General features: G+C 42.5%; 4 protein-coding genes across 48 annotated transcripts in view; 3 read left to right on the plus strand and 1 right to left on the minus strand.

Annotated features, from left to right (window-relative positions):
• LOC117143036 (calcium-activated potassium channel slowpoke) overlaps window positions 1-8,201 on the plus strand; it is a 43,239-nt gene extending 35,038 nt beyond the window's left edge. For 11 of the 44 annotated variants that reach the window (XM_033307443.1, XM_033307435.1, XM_033307431.1 and 8 more), the window contains 10 exons: window positions 2,199-2,273; window positions 3,124-3,156; window positions 3,221-3,410; window positions 4,007-4,072; window positions 5,681-5,858; window positions 5,926-6,433; window positions 6,654-6,790; window positions 6,894-7,036; window positions 7,137-7,356; window positions 7,413-8,201. In XM_033307443.1, coding sequence (XP_033163334.1) covers window positions 2,199-2,273; window positions 3,124-3,156; window positions 3,221-3,410; window positions 4,007-4,072; window positions 5,681-5,858; window positions 5,926-6,433; window positions 6,654-6,790; window positions 6,894-7,036; window positions 7,137-7,356; window positions 7,413-7,550 — 1,688 coding nt within the window. In that variant the 3' untranslated portion in view covers window positions 7,551-8,201. The other 33 variants (XM_033307469.1, XM_033307466.1, XM_033307460.1 and 30 more) reach the window with 11 other exon arrangements.
• Window positions 8,202-12,878: 4,677 nt separating this feature from the next.
• Window positions 12,879-17,557, plus strand: LOC117146019 (bromodomain-containing protein DDB_G0280777). 2 transcript variants are annotated; one of them, XM_033311949.1, is made up of 4 exons: window positions 12,879-13,210; window positions 15,181-15,738; window positions 15,849-17,213; window positions 17,276-17,557. In XM_033311949.1, the coding sequence occupies exons 1-4, from the start codon at window positions 13,205-13,207 to the stop codon at window positions 17,435-17,437; spliced, it is 2,091 nt and encodes a 696-aa protein (XP_033167840.1). In that variant the 5' UTR covers window positions 12,879-13,204; the 3' UTR covers window positions 17,438-17,557. The 2 variants fall into 2 exon arrangements, with proteins under 2 accessions (XP_033167840.1, XP_033167841.1); XM_033311950.1 differs by having other exon boundaries at window positions 16,107-17,213.
• Window positions 17,558-17,639: 82 nt separating this feature from the next.
• Window positions 17,640-18,120, plus strand: LOC117146021 (DNA-directed RNA polymerases I, II, and III subunit RPABC5). Its single transcript, XM_033311952.1, has 2 exons — window positions 17,640-17,840; window positions 17,919-18,120. Exons 1-2 carry the CDS (start codon window positions 17,746-17,748, stop codon window positions 18,025-18,027), a joined length of 204 nt encoding a protein of 67 aa, XP_033167843.1. The 5' UTR covers window positions 17,640-17,745; the 3' UTR covers window positions 18,028-18,120.
• LOC117146020 (methionine aminopeptidase 1) lies at window positions 18,053-19,478 on the minus strand. The gene is made up of 3 exons (XM_033311951.1): window positions 19,251-19,478; window positions 18,444-19,181; window positions 18,053-18,385 (listed from the first exon to the last, which is right to left on the minus strand). Exons 1-3 carry the CDS (start codon window positions 19,402-19,404, stop codon window positions 18,153-18,155), a joined length of 1,125 nt encoding a protein of 374 aa, XP_033167842.1. The 5' UTR covers window positions 19,405-19,478; the 3' UTR covers window positions 18,053-18,152.
• Between the last annotated feature and the right edge of the window lie 642 nt (window positions 19,479-20,120).

Genomic DNA, 20,120 nt, shown 5'->3' on the forward strand with positions numbered 1-20,120 from the left:
CCCCAAATAACCGAACGACCCCTTTCCAACACTAATGCACTACACAACACACACACACACATATCTACATGTTTCGTTTCTACTCGTTCGTTCTTCTAGTAATTGTGTACTGTTTCGTATTCAACTTTAACCCTAGTGTGCGTGTGTGTGTGTAGTAAAGTCAAGAGAAAACCAAACCGAACTTCGCTTTGAGTCAGTTAATATTGGAAATCAACTGTTTGGATACTACATATTCAGTAACCATAATCGATTCAAGCGTTGTGTTTTCGTATGAACTCCATACTATCCATACTATTCGTTTTTGTTATCAAGTCGAGTCATATTCTACATAATAATCGTACTCCTACTGTATCGTAAAGTATCTTGTATAAACGTTAACTACATATTGTATTGTATCTATCGTATCGCATCATATCATGTCGTATAGTAATTCGTTAATTCGTGATACAAATTCTAACCGTTCACGTATCTTTGGACAACTATGTCATATCCAAACAAATACTTCAAGTTTCCTCTTTATATGATATACTAAGTGGTTACACCAACACTCCAATGAACACAACACTTCGGGTTCCAAGGACCTGCAATCCTGAAACACAATACCACACTCTACACTCATTTTCTGTAATATATATACAAATTCGATCTTCTACGCCCGGACCTATGTTCCTTTCTATATAATATTTCAAATATGTAAACCTATCATCTTTCTATTGTACCTCCCTACCCACACATTCGTGTTCCGTATCAACTACTACAACTACAATAAATACTCCTATTTATATGTCTCTGTGTGTGTGTGTAGAAGACGATGAATACTCGTTGTCAAGTAAGTCAAACTAACTCAAACTGTTGTATATCCATACCAGAAATTAAGAACATCCATTTCAATATCGCATTTGTACTTGTCGAAAACATTTCGTTATCATTTGACTTAATAGAGTCCTTGACAAATTTTTCTTCAAAATATCGTGATTTGTATTGTACATTGGTTTTGTTTCGGTTATTACTTGTTTTCGTTTTGAAGAGAGAAACCCATTATATTAGAGACATCGTCAGTTTTAGTTTTAAACCATACATAAATCAACATGAATAAATAAAATGCAAATGACTTGAGAAAGCAAAGCAACTGAGCCAATGATTAGAGCCAATATTCGATCACAACCACCCAAAGCAGTAAAATGAACATAACAAGCAAGCAGCTCCTCCTCATCCCCCCGAGCACTGCACCAAACCCAATCCATCGGGGAACAGGAGATTCCAATTAGAGAGCGATTAAATTCCAAATTCCGTGCAGTTAAGTTGCTGACCATCAATGATCGTTTCAATCAGCCCCCAAAATCAGAAGCTGGGGATAAACTAGATAGTGCAACTCGTAGTTGGAGAGATCGTTTTTGAAGTTCTTCTTTAAGTGGGTGTTAGCAGTTCTAGCAGCCTAAGTGTTAAGTGCTTGACAATCGGATACTGAAATCCAGTGAGCCAAAAAACCAGCTATTGATGACTATATAGAATATTGCCTATCTTGCTACTCAGCTTGTAATCCGCACTTAGTCAGCGTGTTGCTTAAATAATGCTTCAAGCTTTAACCGATTTGGTTTGTATCCCTATGTACCAGAATACCAATATATACCACTGCTTGCTTAGCTCTATTTGTACCTATACTCTTTATACCTATATACCTCTTTATATGTATTATGTAACCGTTTGTATAAATGTAAGATGACACCGTCACCAGTTCTGTTCCAACTCATATTTATTTGCATGTTTTGTTCGATATTCTATAAAGCAAATACCCTAAAATGAATCCCCAAAAACCATCCCCCGACCATCTTGAACACTTTTCGTTCAGTTTCGGCCGACAGCCATTTTTCATTTGATTTGAGTTCGTCAGGTTTTCCTGGGTTTTCCCAAGAGTCAGACTAATTTCTCTATGATTTCCTCTCGAATTTCGTGTTTATTTTGAACACAAACCAATACTCTTACCGCTTCAGTTCTTACCAAAACCAAACACAATCCTCCCTAAAAAAATAAAAAAGAAAAAAAAAAAAAACAGAAAAAGAATTTGATGTATATTCAAAAGCAGTTTTGAGCTTCACATAAAAAAGCTTGACCATATAAATAACACCAAAAAATGAAATTGCATACACACCGAATCTGATTTGCCGAGCTGTGTGATAACGAACCACCGTATTTTACAGATGAACACCATCCTGCACCCACATTTACTCCTCCAGAGCTACCCAAGCGGGTGCATGTGCGTGGATCTGTATCGGGTAAAGTCTCGTCTCCCAGTCGAACGAACACTCAATTTGGTATCAGTCAGAGATCAGATCCACAGAAAGGTCATTTTGAATCGGAGGTGTTTAGGTGGATAGCCCAGTAATCCGGCAGAACAGCTACCCACCCACCCAGTCTCACATAACACACACACACATCCATGCCCAAGGTCAAGATCACATTCAGTTATCAGTTTGCCCCACGATTTCGTTTGCCTTGGTTCGCTTTTTCCTCAGTTGAAAACGTAAGAGATGAAAATGTATCCAATCCAATCGATAACCCATTGATAATTGTTTAGATATTCGTTTGCATAACTCTGTTTTTGCGTTGATTCTTGAACAGAACTCGTTCCTCTGCTAATGTAACTCGTTGATATACTCTCTAATCTAAAGAACCGATATACTATATATCTTCCGTATTACCATACCCACATATCGATGTCTATTTACCTTAACTTACTTATTTGTACACATCACTCGGTGTGCCTTTGTTTTCAATTGCATAAACAATCTGCTTGTTACCAATTTTGTTTATTACTGTCGCAACCACACACAGCATCACATAATGACAAGAACTAAGAACTAAGAACCAGTAACCTAAACCTAAACCAAGTGCAACATGCAACACGCGGCTCAAAAATACCTTTCTCGATTAACTAATGACTAATACTTAAAGCCAATGAGTATCTCTTCACACTCTCTGATCAGCGTGACGGAGCTATTGCCAAGATTACTAATCGATTGATCTGCTCTCTATCTCTGATCTCGTCAAAAAAAAAAAAAAACAACAACGCTTCTGCCTGCCAATGCCAAATGATACAAATCAAAAACTGCCAATCTGCCACAGGTGATATCACTCGTGACAGAGAAGATACGAATCGTAAGTTTCGATGGCATTGACTACATATCATTCTCATGTGCGCAACCATCTCTTGTGATTACAGTACTCAATCGCAATGTGCGCCGGCCGAATGGCACTGGCAACGGCACGGGTGGCATGCACCACATGAACAACACGGCAGCGGCGGCTGCGGCAGCTGCGGCGGCGGGAAAACAGGTGAACAAGGTGAAGCCGACGGTGAATGTGAGCCGACAGGTGGAGGGTCAAGTGATATCGCCATCGCAGTACAACAGGTAAGCCAATCGCACTTATCCCGCGGGGACTGTACATATAAATAAATATTTTATATTTAACATGGGGGGAACAGCAGGCCATCTACTTAACTATAGAGTTTGATCACATTAAACAGCACTCTGTTATCAAATCAAGTATATATAGCAAAGCAAAGTCGGTAATCGAGCAAGAGCAAGCAGCAAGATAACTCAATGAATACACCCACTAGGAAAACTCTGTTTGCAGCTGCATCAAGTTTGATTTTCCACTTTTCCGTTGCGTTACAATCGAACAAAAAAAAAAAAAAAAAAGAACGAGAGATTATGTCACACTCAATTATGGTTATTGTGTTTGCCACACACGTTTTATTTGACACAACAAAATGGTCAGGATAAGGCTAAGGATGAATAGGTATCTCGTACATATGTAAATGCTCTTTAACCAACTAATCGAAACACCTCAACTAACTGTCTCTCACTCACCTGCTCAACCACTCAACCACTCGCGCACTCTCGAAAAACGAATAAAACCCAAACAAACAACAAACAAACCAATCAACCAATTATTAACTTTTAACCAGTCTAAATGTATAAAAACGAACAACATCTTGTTTCAGGCCACCAGAGAATGATGCTAACCCTTATGCGGGCTATCAACTTGCTTACGAAGTTAAAAAGCTCATGTATGCGTCCATAATTTCCTAGATTTTTAACTTACAAACTCTATCGAAACTAAAAAAGCCAAAAGCCTTTTTTAAACTATACCTTAGTATTCGTTAATACTTATCTAACTACATCTTATGCGCATTTTGTTTGACACACATTGATATTGATATTGATTGATCGAAAGCTATGCCATATTCCATCAAAATCGCGTACTAAACATAATATGAATTTAAACAAATTTGTGCGTTTTTTTTTGTCATGTCGCTGTCTTCTGTGTCTGTGTGCGTATGTGTTTGTGCGTTTGTAAATGTTGGTGTGTATGTGTGAGCGCCCCATGATTATTTTGCCATCTAAACTATCCCCAGCATAACTAACCGCATTCCATTCTGAAGCATTCTGTCTACTAACATCTATCTGCCCTTCAAAGTAAACTAAAAAGTAACAACTTTACTTTGGGTTCAATGTTTAAGTCATAAGGGTTCTAATTTTTAATATTCTTTGAAGCAGCTTTTTTTAAGAACTTCTTTAACTCTACTTTTGCTGATTTATTTGCCGTGCTAATGTCTTGTGTATATTTTAACTGTACGCAAATATTTATGTAAGAAAAGTGTTTTACCATACGGATTTCCCTTAGGGAAACTTAAGATACTTCCACCAATATTGAAAAAATAGATAAGTTAAAAAGCGTAGCAATCTTTTGGCGCAGACTACGAAACTTCTAACAAATATTTCAACTTCTTCTTCGAAACTCATAAAACTATGTTGGTTCTAGACCACAAAAGCATACATTAAGCTCAATAATCGCCCATTTTTCTCCTGCATTCTATATCTATTTCTCTGAATCATTCGAACTTGAATTGCAATCTAAGTGTTGTGTGTGTTTTTCTGTGTTCATCTTTGTATCAAGACTTGCACCTGTGTACCATATATTTTATATTTTTACGTTTTTCTTTTAAAATTAAGAAGACACAACATTAAGTATTGTAGATGAAAATGCCAAGTTCGGCGGATCGGAGGGGTTATGGATTAACAAAGGCCGCTCCCTCGCGCATGCCGAGCACCTGAATCACAATGAAACACCTGGAGGGAGTTAGCCGATCACCTATATAGTATATAAAGTTTTTGATCCAAACATCCCAACCGCCGCCGGATGGAGCAGTTGAGCATTTTGCGTAGTGACATATTGATTTATTCTCAAATACTTATTCGCATTCATTTGAAGACTTTTGTTATTAGCACATGATCTTCTCTAACTCTCTATCTATCTTACTATCCGTGTATTTATCTTTGTAAACGTAAAACTCTTCTTAACTATCTTTAACTATCGTATATTGAGATCACATTTTAATTCAATATGCCCCAAGTACTCGTACTCGTATTGAACTATTCACATCATTTATTGAACGAAACACGTACTCGTAGCGTTTCCGATGAACACTTTGCATTTGGATGTAGCGTTTGTTTTTGAATTGAATTGGTTGATAATCTGCATATGCAAGTCAAAAGTTGAATCGAAGTAAAACCCATTATGATCGAATCGAATCGAATCGAATCGAATCCAGCTACAGCACAGACCGCCCGATGGCTAACTCCTATCTCTATCCTATCGATCTACTTGTGTCTAGGCCGACGAGTCGCAGTTCCGGCACGGGCACACAGAATCAAAATGGCGGCGTATCCTTGCCCGCCGGCATTGCGGACGACCAGTCGAAGGACTTTGATTTCGAGAAGACCGAAATGAAGTACGACTCGACGGGCATGTTCCACTGGAGTCCGGCAAAGAGCTTAGAAGACTGCATACTGGTAAGTCTAGTGCAGTCAGTGCTCATAGGATGCGGGTTGAAAGTTAACCTGCACAACTTCTCTACAGGATCGCAACCAGGCGGCCATGACCGTGCTGAACGGTCACGTGGTCGTGTGCCTGTTTGCCGATCCCGATTCGCCGCTGATCGGGCTGCGGAATCTGGTGATGCCGCTGCGGGCGTCCAACTTCCACTACCACGAGCTGAAGCACGTGGTCATCGTGGGCTCGGTGGACTACATACGGCGCGAGTGGAAGATGCTGCAGAACCTGCCCAAGATCTCGGTGCTCAACGGATCGCCGCTGAGCCGTGCCGACCTGCGGGCCGTGAACGTCAATCTGTGTGATATGTGCTGCATCCTGTCGGCGAAAGTTCCTAGCAACGACGATCCCACGCTGGCCGACAAGGAGGCGATCCTCGCCTCGCTGAACATCAAGGCCATGACCTTTGACGACACGATCGGTGTGCTCAGCCAGCGCGGCCCGGAGTTCGACAACCTGAGCGCCACCGCCGGCAGTCCCATTGTGCTGCAGCGGAGGGGCTCGGTCTATGGCGCCAATGTGCCCATGATAACAGGTAAACTGCATCGCACTAAGTTGGCCGAGTTTGCGAACGACCGAACGATTGTGAGGCTGGCCAGGATTTGGACGTGGGAGGTGGCATGGGGGGAACTTTAGGGGGTCTGTTGGGTTGGAGGGTACATCCTATGTCCTGGCCAGGCTCACCCGCTTTCTGCTCCGAATGCGGTTTAAGTGTGTGCTCTACTAATGCTTCACATGTTGGTTGTCGTTTAAAGAACTGGTCAATGATAGTAACGTGCAGTTTCTCGATCAAGACGACGACGATGATCCAGATACAGAACTATATCTGACGCAGCCTTTCGCCTGCGGCACAGCCTTCGCTGTGAGTGTGTTAGACTCGCTGATGTCCACGGTAATGTCCTTGTTTTAGTCATTGAAAGGGTCAAGCCCCCTTATAGCACCACTGTTTTGTTTGGTTATATGTATATACTTTCGATTGATCCCCAACTGTATAGACTTACTTCAATCAAAACGCCTTAACGCTGATCCGCTCACTGATAACGGGCGGCGCCACGCCCGAGCTGGAACTGATCCTGGCCGAGGGAGCTGGCCTCCGGGGAGGCTACAGCACTGTGGAGAGTCTGAGCAATAGAGACAGGTAGGTGCCGGAATCAGTTAGTTTTAACACCATTAACGAGCTTTCTTCTAACGAGCAATTGCCTAAATATCATCTGTGACTAATGTTTATTCCACCATAGATGTCGAGTGGGTCAAATCTCACTGTACGACGGTCCGTTGGCTCAGTTTGGGGAGTGCGGCAAGTATGGGGACCTGTTTGTGGCAGCCCTCAAGTCGTACGGAATGCTATGCATCGGACTATACCGATTCAGGGACACCAGCTCCAGTTGTGATGCGAGCAGCAAACGTTATGTAATAACCAACCCACCCGATGACTTTTCACTACTGCCAACAGATCAGGTGAGTTTCTTTACAAGTATATATTAACAGTCCAATATAAAATGTGCATTGCATAGGTATTCGTTTTAATGCAATTCGATCCGGGCCTGGAGTACAAGCCGCCAGCGGTACGAGCACCTGCAGGCGGACGTGGCACCAACACGCAGGGTTCCGGGGTCGGTGGGGGCGGCTCCAACAAGGATGATAACTCTTGATTGTTACTGTGTAGCGCCTTAACTGATGGTCCTTATTCGTACATTTGAACGATGGAGAAGCTAATCGAAGGCAGAGCAGCGCATTTGTGGCAACGCATCCACAACTACCTATTGGCATAAGATATTTGATACTCGCGACAAGGCGACAACAAATCGGCAGCGAAAAAAAGACATATTTGTATGTAAATCGATTGTACCGTGTACAAAAGTGAAATCAAAAGCGTTAATAAGTTAGAGATTACGACCATAACTTGCGTGCCATTAAATGCGCTGCTCTGCTCTTTTATGTGTGTGGGGGCATGCGGCTCGGTGTATTTTGTCCATCCCAACTAACAATCAAGAGACAACCGGAACCGGAACCACTGGCCACCAGATCAACGTCGACGGCAATGCCGCCTGCCTCCGCACACATAAAAAGCTAATCCGGATCGGGGGACCAAGAACTTTAGCCCTGATATCCATCGTTCAACTGCCAACTGATTGCTTCCCACATCATTCCGTATGCCTTTTTAGAACCTTGAAATTATCATATTCTGTATATCTATAATTTTAGTCTTGCAACTACATTGGTTGATTTTGTATCCTTGTTTATCCCTATTATTTTGTTATCAACATTGTGTGCCCCAATAAAATATTCTTATTATTATTTAACTTTTAAGTTGGTTTTGTCACTTGGTTCAACCCCAATTTCGTTCTCCAAGCAACAATCATTAGTTATACTTATGGGTATGTATTTACGTATGAGTGCTGTCGACTATCATTTACATTAACATTTACATTTGCATTTAAATTTAAGAATCATTTACCACTAATTTTCGTTTACATTTTGAGTTAACTTCATGGCGCTATCATCGCATAAGAAACAATTGAAAATTGAATTCTAAACGAAAATCCATCTCAATGGTGTGACGTAAGCAATTGGGAACCATTAGTGAGGTAAGCTACACATTAAACAAGGAAACAAGGAACACTGAGCGAAAAACAAGAAACTACCAAAAACTACAAACTAAGTCTACTCGATCTGTGTACTCTCATGTCTCAAAATCTATCTCTAAGTCGCTGAATGCGGCCACAACGCAACAATTTATATCGAACACACCAATTAAACAACACTGCAAACAATGCATTGCGGATTGCTTTTGGCTGAGATACAGATACTGATAGCGAGATACAGATACAAGGCAATGAGGCTAAAATTCAAAAACTGCATTTAGAAGTTTCTGAGCATGCGCAAAACGATTTATATAGAGCGAAGCATATTGTAATCATTAAACTTTTAATGTAAACCTAAACACAAATATCGATTAACGACACCTAACACCTTAAAGCCAACAATCTGCTAGCTTATTCGTATGCCTAAAACAAATACACATACCATATGGCTCGACCTGAACTTTTATGAAAGCCAGAGAAAACATGGTTGTTTCTACCGAAGAATCGCCGAGTCAAGGCAAGATTGGAGGCAAATACTAAGCCATATGCAAAGTACTACACTTAACTAGATGAGTCTCAGCTTTTTCACTCGACACAAGTCAAATTTGCTAATTGCTAATTCTAAATTGAACAACTTCTAACATTCACATCTCTACACACAAAAAAAAAAACAAAAAACTCGCAGGGCAGAAAGCCCTGAGAAAATATAGTAAGTAGCGCATTCAAATCATTATTGAATACCACTTAATATAGAGGACACCTAGGCCGGAATATATAGAGTGCGACGAAAGCTGATGAAACGTAGTTAGTAATATTTTTTAGTGTATGTGAATGTGTGCGCTTTTTACCAGCGATTTACGAGCAGCAACTGTGGTGTTCTAAACAAATTTTGATAGATACAATCGGTAACCAAATGGCGAAAACGTTAAGTTCCCACTCCGACTTCTGGCTATAACCATCTGTACTAACTTCTCTACCAACTTCACGCACTTGCGCTCGAAACTTTCGAAAGGAACGCTCTGATTTTTGTACATAGCCTGTAAATATGATAAGTGACTAAAGTATCTCGACTACGATATCGTTTAACCCGTTTATCCTGTGCTGTTTCGTTTTGCCGTTCACAAAGCAAGAGTTTTCGGATCATAATTGTAATTTGTTCAAATGATAAACACTGCCAAAGCGTATAGAAATCACATTAAATGTAGAGATCACAACAAGAAATAAAAAGTAAAAATCAGCAAACAGCATTTCATCAATAGTGGGAAAACCAAAGAAGCGTAACAAGAAAATGGCACAGAATAGCAACAACCACTGGATTTGTTTTGTTTGATTGTTTTCACACACGATTAGCGAATAACAAATTTAAGTAAAACGAATTCGAGCTTTTAAATTTAATACGAAGAGTAAAACATAACCGTTTATAAGCGAAAATAAAGAGCCAATTACCAATTCGTTTCATGATTGATTTGTAGTGGAATTTTGTGCAGCCTAGACTTACCCAGAACGTAAATTAAAAACAAAATATGTGAATATTATGCGCCTTCGAAATTGATGTAAACGTGTATGTAGCGGTGCGATGTGAGAAACATTTAAACTCCATTAAAGTACATTTAATTTAATGGTAATGGTAAAGGTAACGATAATGGTAAAGGTAAAGGTAATGATTAACGTAATAGTCAAGTGTAAATGTTAACGAATCGAGAGCATAGCATAGCTTAGCATAAACTATGACGACTAGTTATCGCGACAAGCAGTTCATATATTGTTAATGATAAACTTATTATTAAATCGACAACAAAACGCATTTGCAATCCTAAAATAAAATTAATAATAAAAGGAAATAACAAAAATCGATGAATAGGCGATGGCGTAGCGAAAACCCAAAAGTTAAACATAATTTTTAAATGAATAAACTAGTTATTAAATTTATAGAAACCTCACTTATACACCAACACCACACCGATACTCACACACACACACACACACTCAACAGCGATGAACCCAACAACAAGAACAAAAATGAACTCTCGATGTTGTGAAACTTGATAAAATCATGTTTACGCTATAGCAGATCTACATAAATGAAATAAAAATAAAAACGAATGCAGATATAGTACATACTCAACCAAGGCAAACCAGAAACTATCCGAAAGAAAGCTTCTCTGAATCAAAGGAAATTAATCGAAAAATATAGAAATGAAAAACACGCTGACAAAGCTGCCTTTCCCAATTCTTAATTGATTATTAATGATTGATAATAACTTCGTGTATTTTTCCACTTCGCTCAATTCAACACTTCCGAGCAGCTTTGTTTTCAACAAATAATATATATTTACATGCATATATATTAATAATGTCGCATACAACTACTCAATGCCGTATAAACTAGCGTAAGTGCAAAGGTTTTTGTAGAAAACTCGTCAATAAAAATGAAAACAAAAAAAAAAACGTATAAAATATATTATCATACTCGTAAATGTGAAGCTATGCAGCATTTTACTGTAGTTAGATTTTTTGTATAGAATCAACGTTTGCAGCTAAAAACCAAAACGAAAACCGAAACTAATATGATAATTTTACAGGTTTAAGGCGGAAATGTTCATTTTTTAAGGAATAACGATATTAAGATATCATAATTAACATAACAAATAGCAACTAAAAACCAAGCAAAAAAAAGAAAAACGAAAAAATATTTTTTATAATTTCGCAGCACTTTCACATGATACCCGCACACGCACACATACACATCCGGCAATGTGTGCTAAATAAATTGTATAAATAATACAAACCCAAAAAAAAAAAACAATGGAAATCATATTAATGTAGTTACATTTTTTTAGTTTTTACTCGCTATTTATATGAGGTATATTTACACAACGGAAAACATAAACGTAGACATAACTAAAACGTAAAAGGCGATTAAAAAAATCATTAATTTACATTGAAATTAAAGTAAACTAAACCGAGATCAGAGCAGAAAGCATAAAATGACAAATTAGTTTAGTTTAAAACGGTCCCGCAAAGGCAAAAACAACAAAAAATAAACAAAATTTTAAATAACAAATTAAAGAGCTAAAAATGCATATTTTAAACATTTGTCTAAAACGCAACCGAAAGAAAAAAGCAAAAGAAATGATAAATGTATGAAATAAAAGGTATAATAATAATATTATGTTGTTAATGTTTAAAAAACCTTGTTAAAAATAATATTTCAAAATAAAATATAAATACAGAAAAAAATAGCAAAGAAATTACCACCAAACTGACAGCTTTATGAAAGTGAAATTTTGATTTATGGCCCAAAACTTTGGGCCGCCAAATACTGACCCAAAAAAAGGCTGGCCGGGCGTTATAAAATTCCAATGACCAATTGCGTTTAGAAATTGGATGTCGCGCCTTGCATAAAATGCGACCAATTATTGGGGAGCGTTTCATAAGCATGTCTCATTATCATCGAAGGAAAACGATTGGTGTACATCCGAAATGTGAAGCCCACCCTACGGAATCCATTGGTTATGGAAAATGCATCCATTCGTTTTTGGGACACATCTGAATTAAGTCACATTACCATTAAATATCGCTTAAAATACAGCTCAAGCTTTTCTACGAAACCCTTAGCCTCCAATTGAGCTGACTTCTGTACAAAAACTAATTCGAAAAAGCTTTCACGCCTTCGTTTGAGTCTTTAACGAGTTTAGCCAGATATGACCTTCCGTGTTTGTTACTTTGCAGCTAAATATGAGTTTAAAAATATCAGAAAAATAATGGAAACATTAAAAAGTATGAATTTTAAAAATAAGAAATTTTTCTTCCCAAAATATTTTTTGGTTCCCCTTTAAAATTACTGCTATTTTTCCCACTGTGCCTGCCTCATTTCGTAATGTCAATCGGCGGCTCTGCTCCTGTTTGCTGCCTCAGCGAAAAAAAAAGAGTTAAAAAGTGGGGCCAACAGGTGACAGACGGCGGCATTGAGAGGCCATCTCTTGATCATGAGCGCCTGGTCCGCATTGCTTTTTAAGGTAAAGAGCGAGTGCTGACTTGAGACGACAACAAGTTCGCTGCCTAAGTCTTTTGTTTGGCGCCGTCTCTTTCACTCCTTTCTTTCGCCGGCCAAGAACAGTCAATGGGAAAACACTTTCGTTGCGATTAATCGGCCACTTGCTGGCAATTCATGTAGCTGCTGGTCGCGTGCTGCGCTTTATCCACTGCAAACTAGTTTTATTTGTTGGCTTTTTATTATTTTTTTTATTTTTTTCTTGTATTTCATTCGGCGCCAGAGTCAAGAAAATCCGACCACTTTCTTCAGTGCGCACTTCCAATGCGAGTCGTCACTCCATTCCAGTGGAACTCCAGCGGATGGGCACATGGTTTTTGTCCGCCACCAGCGACCAACTAACACTCAGTTGTCTTCGGGACTTGAACAGGTGCGGACGTCGCTGCTCCTCGAATTCATATTCGAAACTCTTTTCAAATCTTTTGTGCGTGCAGTTTAAGATCGAAGAAAGCGCCACGGCGCTCGCTGACATGAAGTTAATTGACGTGATTATATACCTAATTGCCATTTTGATCTTCATCTATTTGCTGCTGGAGTAGCAGAAGAAGCCAAAAGTCGCTCGACATTTGCCCCAGAGCTTTCTACACTCTACCAGATCCATCAGCCAGCCAGCCAGCCAGCTACCCGACAATAAAACAGCGAAAATCTCTAGCAAATCCAAAAGAAGATGAGGGTAAGTGATTCACGCGGGGATTGTGAGTTTGTTGGCCACAATTAGCGGTTATTAAAAAGTCTCTCACTGCGCACAGCATAACAATAATGGATTGGCTTTAATTTCCATTGCAAATGCAATGGCATTTCTTCTGCTCATCGGCGATCAACGACTTCAGACTGAGATTGGCATTCAAATTTGGTATCACCTTCACCTTCGCCAGCAAAGCCAATTACAATCGCTGCACAATGAAGCTGTAGCTTCTTCAATTGAATTGAAGTCGTCGGAATATTTGTCAAATTGCAAGGTGGCCGGCAAAGCGAGCACTTTCATTTGCAATGGGAGCACTTGATGCGCCAAGTTTCGCCAAGATCCAGACAATGGATGGCTTTACGTGCACCAATTGCATCGCAAACTGTGAGTTGCAAACTGCAAGCTGTGAGGCACAGGCGGCTGCCTCAATGTGCAGCGGGCTTGAAAATAAAATGCTTGCCGCTAAAATAAAAGTTGCATTTCGAGTTGCAATTTGGGTTAACCACACCGTTGTTTATGGTCGTCGCTGTGGCGACAGCCCGCTGATCAATAGTTCCGCCTAGGCCGTTGGCAAAAATCCTTTGTCAGGTTCAATGGCACTGCCGGCCAAGCCCAAAAGGAAACCCGAAATCATGCGAATTCCATTTGGACTTTCGTTGAACGAGTTAGCCGCCGTCGCCGTGGGCCATTCCCTGCCAGACTTTTCAGTGTTTGGCATCGGGCATCCGTCTCCTGGCAGCAGTTCATTCACCAGCAGGCCGCCCCTGGTATTTGCATGTGATTATGCATGTTGCAATGGCGACAAACTAACTAACTTACTAACTAACCACTCTATAAACAATAAGCCACCAATTTGGTGGCAATTACCCCGATCCCCGGCGCTGCAGTCAGTTTCAGTTGCAATCGGCAATCCGTTTAAGCAAACGCAGCACGTAATCAATAACTATACGTATTGGACTCGCCTAGGCATTTCACCTCTTGATTGACGTCTGGCTAACGGCACACCGCATTGCCATTGTCATTGCCGCCGCTCCGGTGGCTCCAGTGACTCCAGCTCTGCTGGTGCGCTGCCCAGGTGAAATTGCCATGTCCACTGGCCGCCTCAAATTACCCACTTCCCCTTCCATCGACCAGACTAAAGAGACCCAAGTCAGCCACGCTGGAGAGGCACATACTCATTCTTTTCGAGGAATGGCATGCATTTAATTTTGATGGTTCCTATATATGTTTCTATAAAAATATTATTATTTTCCTTGACATTTTAGGTGCCAATTAGTTTCTTAAACATAGAATAGCATCATATTTCTTCGTTACTGTGTTGTACCCAAAATAATAGAGCCATTCCCTTAAGCTATATATTAAATCATGAAAAATCCAAAATACTAGTATATAACATATAAGGTAGGCTGTAAGTTTCTAAAGCCCACCAAAAGCCTATTAATGAAAGTGTCACCAAATGAGTCAGTGAAGCATTATACCCGCCGAAATGTAAACAATGCGACAGTAAAAATTACAGAACGAAGACATTTCGATGCCGGACTTTTCACTTTCATTCTACGGCATTGTGGACAGAAAGTTTAATCAGCCATCGAAGCGGGGAAAATGGGCAAAGTATTATGGCATACCCGTATAAATATATATATGTATGTATTTTTATAAATGCGAAGCTACTTTGTTTGGCTCGTTTGCTTAAGCAGCTTTGGTTAAGTAGCCAATGGCAGGCGACGTGATAAAATTTTAGAAAACCGCCAATTTGTTCAAATTAAGGCCATTACAGTTTTGTTGCTGTCCAGCGATTACAAGACCCTCCTCCTTCCTCACCGCCCCTTTTTCTCTTCGCCTTTGCCGGGCTTAGAAAGTTTTTATTTCTTTCGGCGTTTTGTTCGATGTCTGTATGTACGCGTAATTAAGTTTTTGATTTAATGGTTTTTGACATTTTCCAATCCCATCCTCGCCAGCCATTCCTGCTGTTCGCACTGCTCCTGGCGCTGGCTAACTGCGAGCAGCGTCCGCTGGTCTTCACCAACTGGCCACCGAAGAGCTCCAAGCAGCTGAGTCGTCCCGCCATCGGAGCTGGAGGTCCTGGAGCCGCTGGAGCGCCTGGGAAGCAGCGCACGCTGGTCGTCCAAATACGCAGCGATCAACCGGTGCCCTTGGTACTGAAGGGTCGTCCTGGACATGGAGCGCACAGCCATGCCGCCCATCTGGCCCATCCGCACTCCGTGCATCCTGCGCATGTCCTGTCGCACGCCCATTCACATGCCCATCTCCACTCGCATCCGCTGATCCATGTGCCACATCAGTACCAGCATCAGCACCTGCGCGGACCACCGCGTCCCATGAAGCTGAGTGGTCCGTCGCCCGTGTACCTGAAGCCAGCTGGATCTCTACGGAAACCACTGAAGATCAAACTGAACAATGTGAAGCCCAAGACGAAACCCACATTCGGATACGACAAACCCTTTAAGTACGAGAAGCCCGCTGCTGTGAGCTACAGCGAGCTGCAGAATCTGCCGGTAAGTTGAGTCCATTGAAAATTTTCTGCTCATAAGATATCCTTATACTGCACATGCCCCCAACTCCTTTGAACATATATCATAACTCCAATCATGCTGATCCCCCACAGCTGGACACGCACAACAACTTCAACACCGAGCACTTTGCACCCATTTACACGGTACCCGCACCGAACCTGGCCGACAATCACCTGGACGTGGAGGAGGGTCATCTTGACACCTCCTACCTGTACAAGCCTCCTTCCCAGACCCAGATCCAAACACCATCCTCCTCAGCCCGTCCCCAGACATATTTGCCACCGAAGTACAGTGTGCATGAGGACGAGACCAATGACCAAACCATTCGCGATCCCATTTCGGGTTCGCAGAAACTCTTTGCCCCAGATCCGGATCCCTCGCTGCCCACCACCAAGATTCGCCCCGCCACCGAATCCTTCAATACGCCCAGCAACAACAAACCGCTGCCCGCCGACGTCCAGAGCAACCATCTGCCCGCCCAGCCATTGGTTCAGATTGTGGGAGCCCAGACGGCAGCCCAAACGGCGCCAGAGATCTATCCCATTCAGTATGCCCAGCCGGCAGTTCAGTCCCAGTCCTTTATCGCCGCCATTCCGGCTGCCCACATTCCCATCTACAATCCCACCTACCTGGTGACGCAGTCCAACCAACTGTACTCGGCCCACAAGCAGCAACTCTTTAAGCCTAGCTCGGAACCGGTGGTGGAAACGGGTTACGTGAACGCCGATCTCACCCAGGAGGTGGCTAGCAATGGACAGATACTGCAGGCAGCCAAGGATCCACATCACAACATCCATCCTGTGCTTGATTCGGCGCCACAATACGCTGCTCTTATTGCCGCTCCGGCACTGGGTGATCCCAATGAGGGTGCCTACGAGACGGCCTCCTTCCACCTGCCCAATGTGGCGTCAGCGGTCACTGCCTCCGTTCCGGAAGGCGGCTTCGTGGTGTCCAACTTCTATGGCCATGCCCACGACTCGTCCCAATTGCTGCAGGCGTACGCAGAGGAGGAGGCACGTCGCCAGCAACTGGAAACAGAGCAAGCCGCCATTGAGCTGCAAAAGCAGCAGCAGTTGCATCTGGAGGAGCTTAAGGCACAGGCCCAGGAGCAGCAGCAGCAACATCAGTTGCATCTGGATGAGCTGAGGGCTCAGGCTCAGTACCAGCAGCAGCAACAGCAGCAGTTCGAGGAACTGCAGGCCCAGGCACAGGAGCAACACTTGCAGCAGCAACACCAGCAGCACCAGTTGCAGCTCTTGCAACTGCAGCAGCAGCAACAGCAGTTGCAGCAACCAGTGCAGCACCATCCGCCGCAGCAGCTGCAACAGCAGCAGCAGCAGGTGGCTCAGGATCCAGCAGCCAGTGCATTCGAGGAGCACCAGCGATTGGTGCAGCAGCAACTTGGCGCCAACACGCCACTTCGCATCTTTGTGCCCGACGAGGAGGCCGCCGAATCGGTACGTGAAATTAGACAAGACATCCTTCCGTATAAATAACATTTGAGACTTTTCTCGTATAGCGACTACAAAAGAGGTCGGATGATGCGAAAAAGGGCACGGTGGAGGATGTGTCCAGTGCGGGTCAGAACGACGGCGACAGCGAGGAGTCAGCCAAAGATTTGTTCGAGGTATCCACCTCCGTCGAAGTGGCCGGCGAGCATCTCACGGCCAGCAGTAATTAGTTAAGGCACTTTTAGTCTTCGACGCTGTTCAAACATATTTATTTACACACTCATTTGTAAAAACGCATTCAAGTAGCGAGCAGTCGGTAGTTAATAAAAATAACCATTAATTTATTCAAATATTCGTTGGCGTTCCTTTTGAATGTCGATAATTTTTTGTGTTATCGATACATTGCAATGCTGGTGAGATAAAAATACTACTGCACTCTGGTCACACTTAGGCCAAGTAAAAACACATTTTACCAAAAACATTGTTGTGATTGCACATTTTTCGCGAATTGCCTAAGAATTATAGCCTGATATACAAAATGATTATTCCAATCCGTTGTTTCACCTGCGGCAAGGTCATTGGCAACAAGTGGGAGTCATATTTGGGTCTCCTGCAAGCGGAATACACCGAAGGGTAAGTCACGCGGGAAAGTATTTCCACGCCGCATTTCATCATAAAATATATATACTATATGTTACAATCCAATCCCAGAGATGCCCTAGATGCATTGGGTCTTAAGAGGTACTGCTGCCGTCGCATGCTCCTGGGCCACGTGGATCTCATCGAGAAACTGCTCAACTATGCTCCTCTGGAGAAGTGAACGGCGCAATGGAAACCATCCAAACTGGACTTGGGAATAGAAACTCTAGATTTTATTGTAAAATTACAAATTAAAGCTTGATCGATAGCCCTAGAAGTTATGTATTAGCCCAAGTTGGTCGCCCCTCACATCTTGTCCATGAACCACGGCTGTCCGTTGTTCTCGCGACGCTTGGTAAGAATCTCGCATCCGGTTTCGTTGACCAGCAGTGTCTGCTCAAACTGGGCGGAGTACAGGCCATCGGCGGTAACAGCAGTCCAGTCATCTGGCCAGGTTTCAGCCTTCTGGACGCCAACGGAGATCATGGGCTCGATGGTGAAGCAGTGGCCAGGGGCCATTACTCCTACGGCAGAGTTTTCTGCAAAGTAAGGACATTAATAATATTCAAAGTACTTTTAGTCAGCTCGAAAACTTACTGGCATAGTGAGGCACATTGGGAGCTGTGTGGAAAACACGGTGAATGCCGTGACCGCAATAGCTGCGCACCACGCTGAATCCATGTGGTGCAACATACTTTTGGATTACGTTGCCAATATCGCGATACTTCTCCCCAGGACGCACGAACTCAATGGCCTTGCTGAGCGCCTCGTGGGTGACCTGCACCAGCTTCTTGTGCTTCTCCGAGACATTGCCCACGAAGAAGGTCTCGTTGAGATCGCCATGGAAGCCGCGATGATAGACGGTCACATCGATGTTACAGAGATCTCCATCCTGTAGAGGACGCTGATCAGGGATGCCGTGGCAAATCACCTCGTTGACCGATGTGCAACAGGACTTGGGGAAGTTGTAGTAGTTCAGGGGCGACGGATAGCACTCCCGCTCGATGGCGGCCTCGTGGACCAAACGATCCAGTTCGTCGGTGGTGATGCCCACCTCCACGGCTTTGGCGCCCTCATCCAAGCATTCTCGGCCCAATCTGCCGGCCACTCGCATGCCCTCGATCTCCTCGTCGTCCAGCACCTTAATCTTGGTGCCCCGGAGGGCTTCCTCCGAGAGTGAACGTCCAGCTGGATGATCGGCGTAGTCCGGACGTTGTATGGCGTTCGGAACTGTTCGCTTGGGAGTCTGTGGGAACGGGCGCAGCTTGCCGGTGAAGCGGAACTGTGGCCATGGATTGTAGGCTCCATCCTGTTCGGCAGAGTTCGAGGCACCGGCTGAGTGAAGAACATAACATGGTTTCATTGCAATCCAACTTATTAGGAAAAAGAATTTCTCAAACTGACCTGCAAGAGCATGAATCGCCTTGTGCTCCTTCCAGAATCCTTTAAAGCACGGCTGCGAGCAGAAAAAGGAGCCCTTGATGCCCAACTTCAGGCAGGTGGGACACTGCAGGGTCGCATCCTTGCCGCAGTTGGTGGTCTCGCACTTTTGAGTCATTTTATTTCAACAATTTATGCGAGAAAAAATTCCGTGCCTGCCAAAAATAGTTTAACACAGCGTGACCGCACCGATGCCGATAGAAAATACCTGTCAGATTTAAAATAAATACTTTTTATACCATTATATGACTATAAGCAATATGGCTACTTGGCAAATTAGCCTTACGCTTCAGACAAAATCATAATTCTATTGGTTTGATATTAAATACTGTTTTCTGATTGAACATTATTAAAAAAGTTTATATAAAATAAATACCAAATCAATGTTTAAGAATGGCGGTACATCGATGTTATTAAAGCATCGATAGCCTGGGACCAGTTCTGTTCTTATCGATATGTTTGTGCCAGAGTTGTTAGCTGCCGGGTGTAACGGGTGTTAGTTTTAAATTGGAAATATCTTGATAACCATATGTGTATTTAACTATTTTAAAAGTTACTATTGTGGTAAACAATTAGTTAATAGTATTTATATGACAACTAACTTAAATAAAGTTGAGTAAATATGTTATAAAATCGTTCGAAATTTAAAAGTAAACAAACTAAATCTGTAAGTTCTTCTCGGAGATCTTTGATCTGGCTAAAGGACAGTGGCCCCGTGATTTCGTGGCCTTTGTTTTCGCCCATCGGGGCGGTAGTTCAAACGCAGCCGCCTGTTGGGCACTTTTCCGCAGTTGTTCTCGGCGCATGCTCTTGGTGGGAACAGTTTGGACTTGG

This window comes from Drosophila mauritiana, chromosome 3R (assembly GCF_004382145.1).
Source record: "Drosophila mauritiana strain mau12 chromosome 3R, ASM438214v1, whole genome shotgun sequence".
Taxonomy (NCBI): domain Eukaryota; kingdom Metazoa; phylum Arthropoda; class Insecta; order Diptera; family Drosophilidae; genus Drosophila; species Drosophila mauritiana.

Coding starts and splice junctions, on each gene's coding strand:
- LOC117146019 (XM_033311949.1), top strand. Junction 15,739..15,848: donor GCGAGCTGCAGAATCTGCCG/GTAAGTTGAGTC, acceptor GATCCCCCACAG/CTGGACACGCACAACAACTT. Junction 17,214..17,275: donor ACGAGGAGGCCGCCGAATCG/GTACGTGAAATT, acceptor TTTCTCGTATAG/CGACTACAAAAGAGGTCGGA.
- LOC117146021 (XM_033311952.1), top strand. CDS start 17,746: ATGATTATTCCAATCCGTTGTTTCACCTGCGGCAAGGTCATTGGCAAC. Junction 17,841..17,918: donor CAAGCGGAATACACCGAAGG/GTAAGTCACGCG, acceptor ATCCAATCCCAG/AGATGCCCTAGATGCATTGG.
- LOC117146020 (XM_033311951.1), bottom strand. CDS start 19,404: ATGACTCAAAAGTGCGAGACCACCAACTGCGGCAAGGATGCGACCCTG. Junction 19,182..19,250: donor GGCGATTCATGCTCTTGCAG/GTCAGTTTGAGA, acceptor TTCTTCACTCAG/CCGGTGCCTCGAACTCTGCC. Junction 18,386..18,443: donor CAATGTGCCTCACTATGCCA/GTAAGTTTTCGA, acceptor CTTACTTTGCAG/AAAACTCTGCCGTAGGAGTA.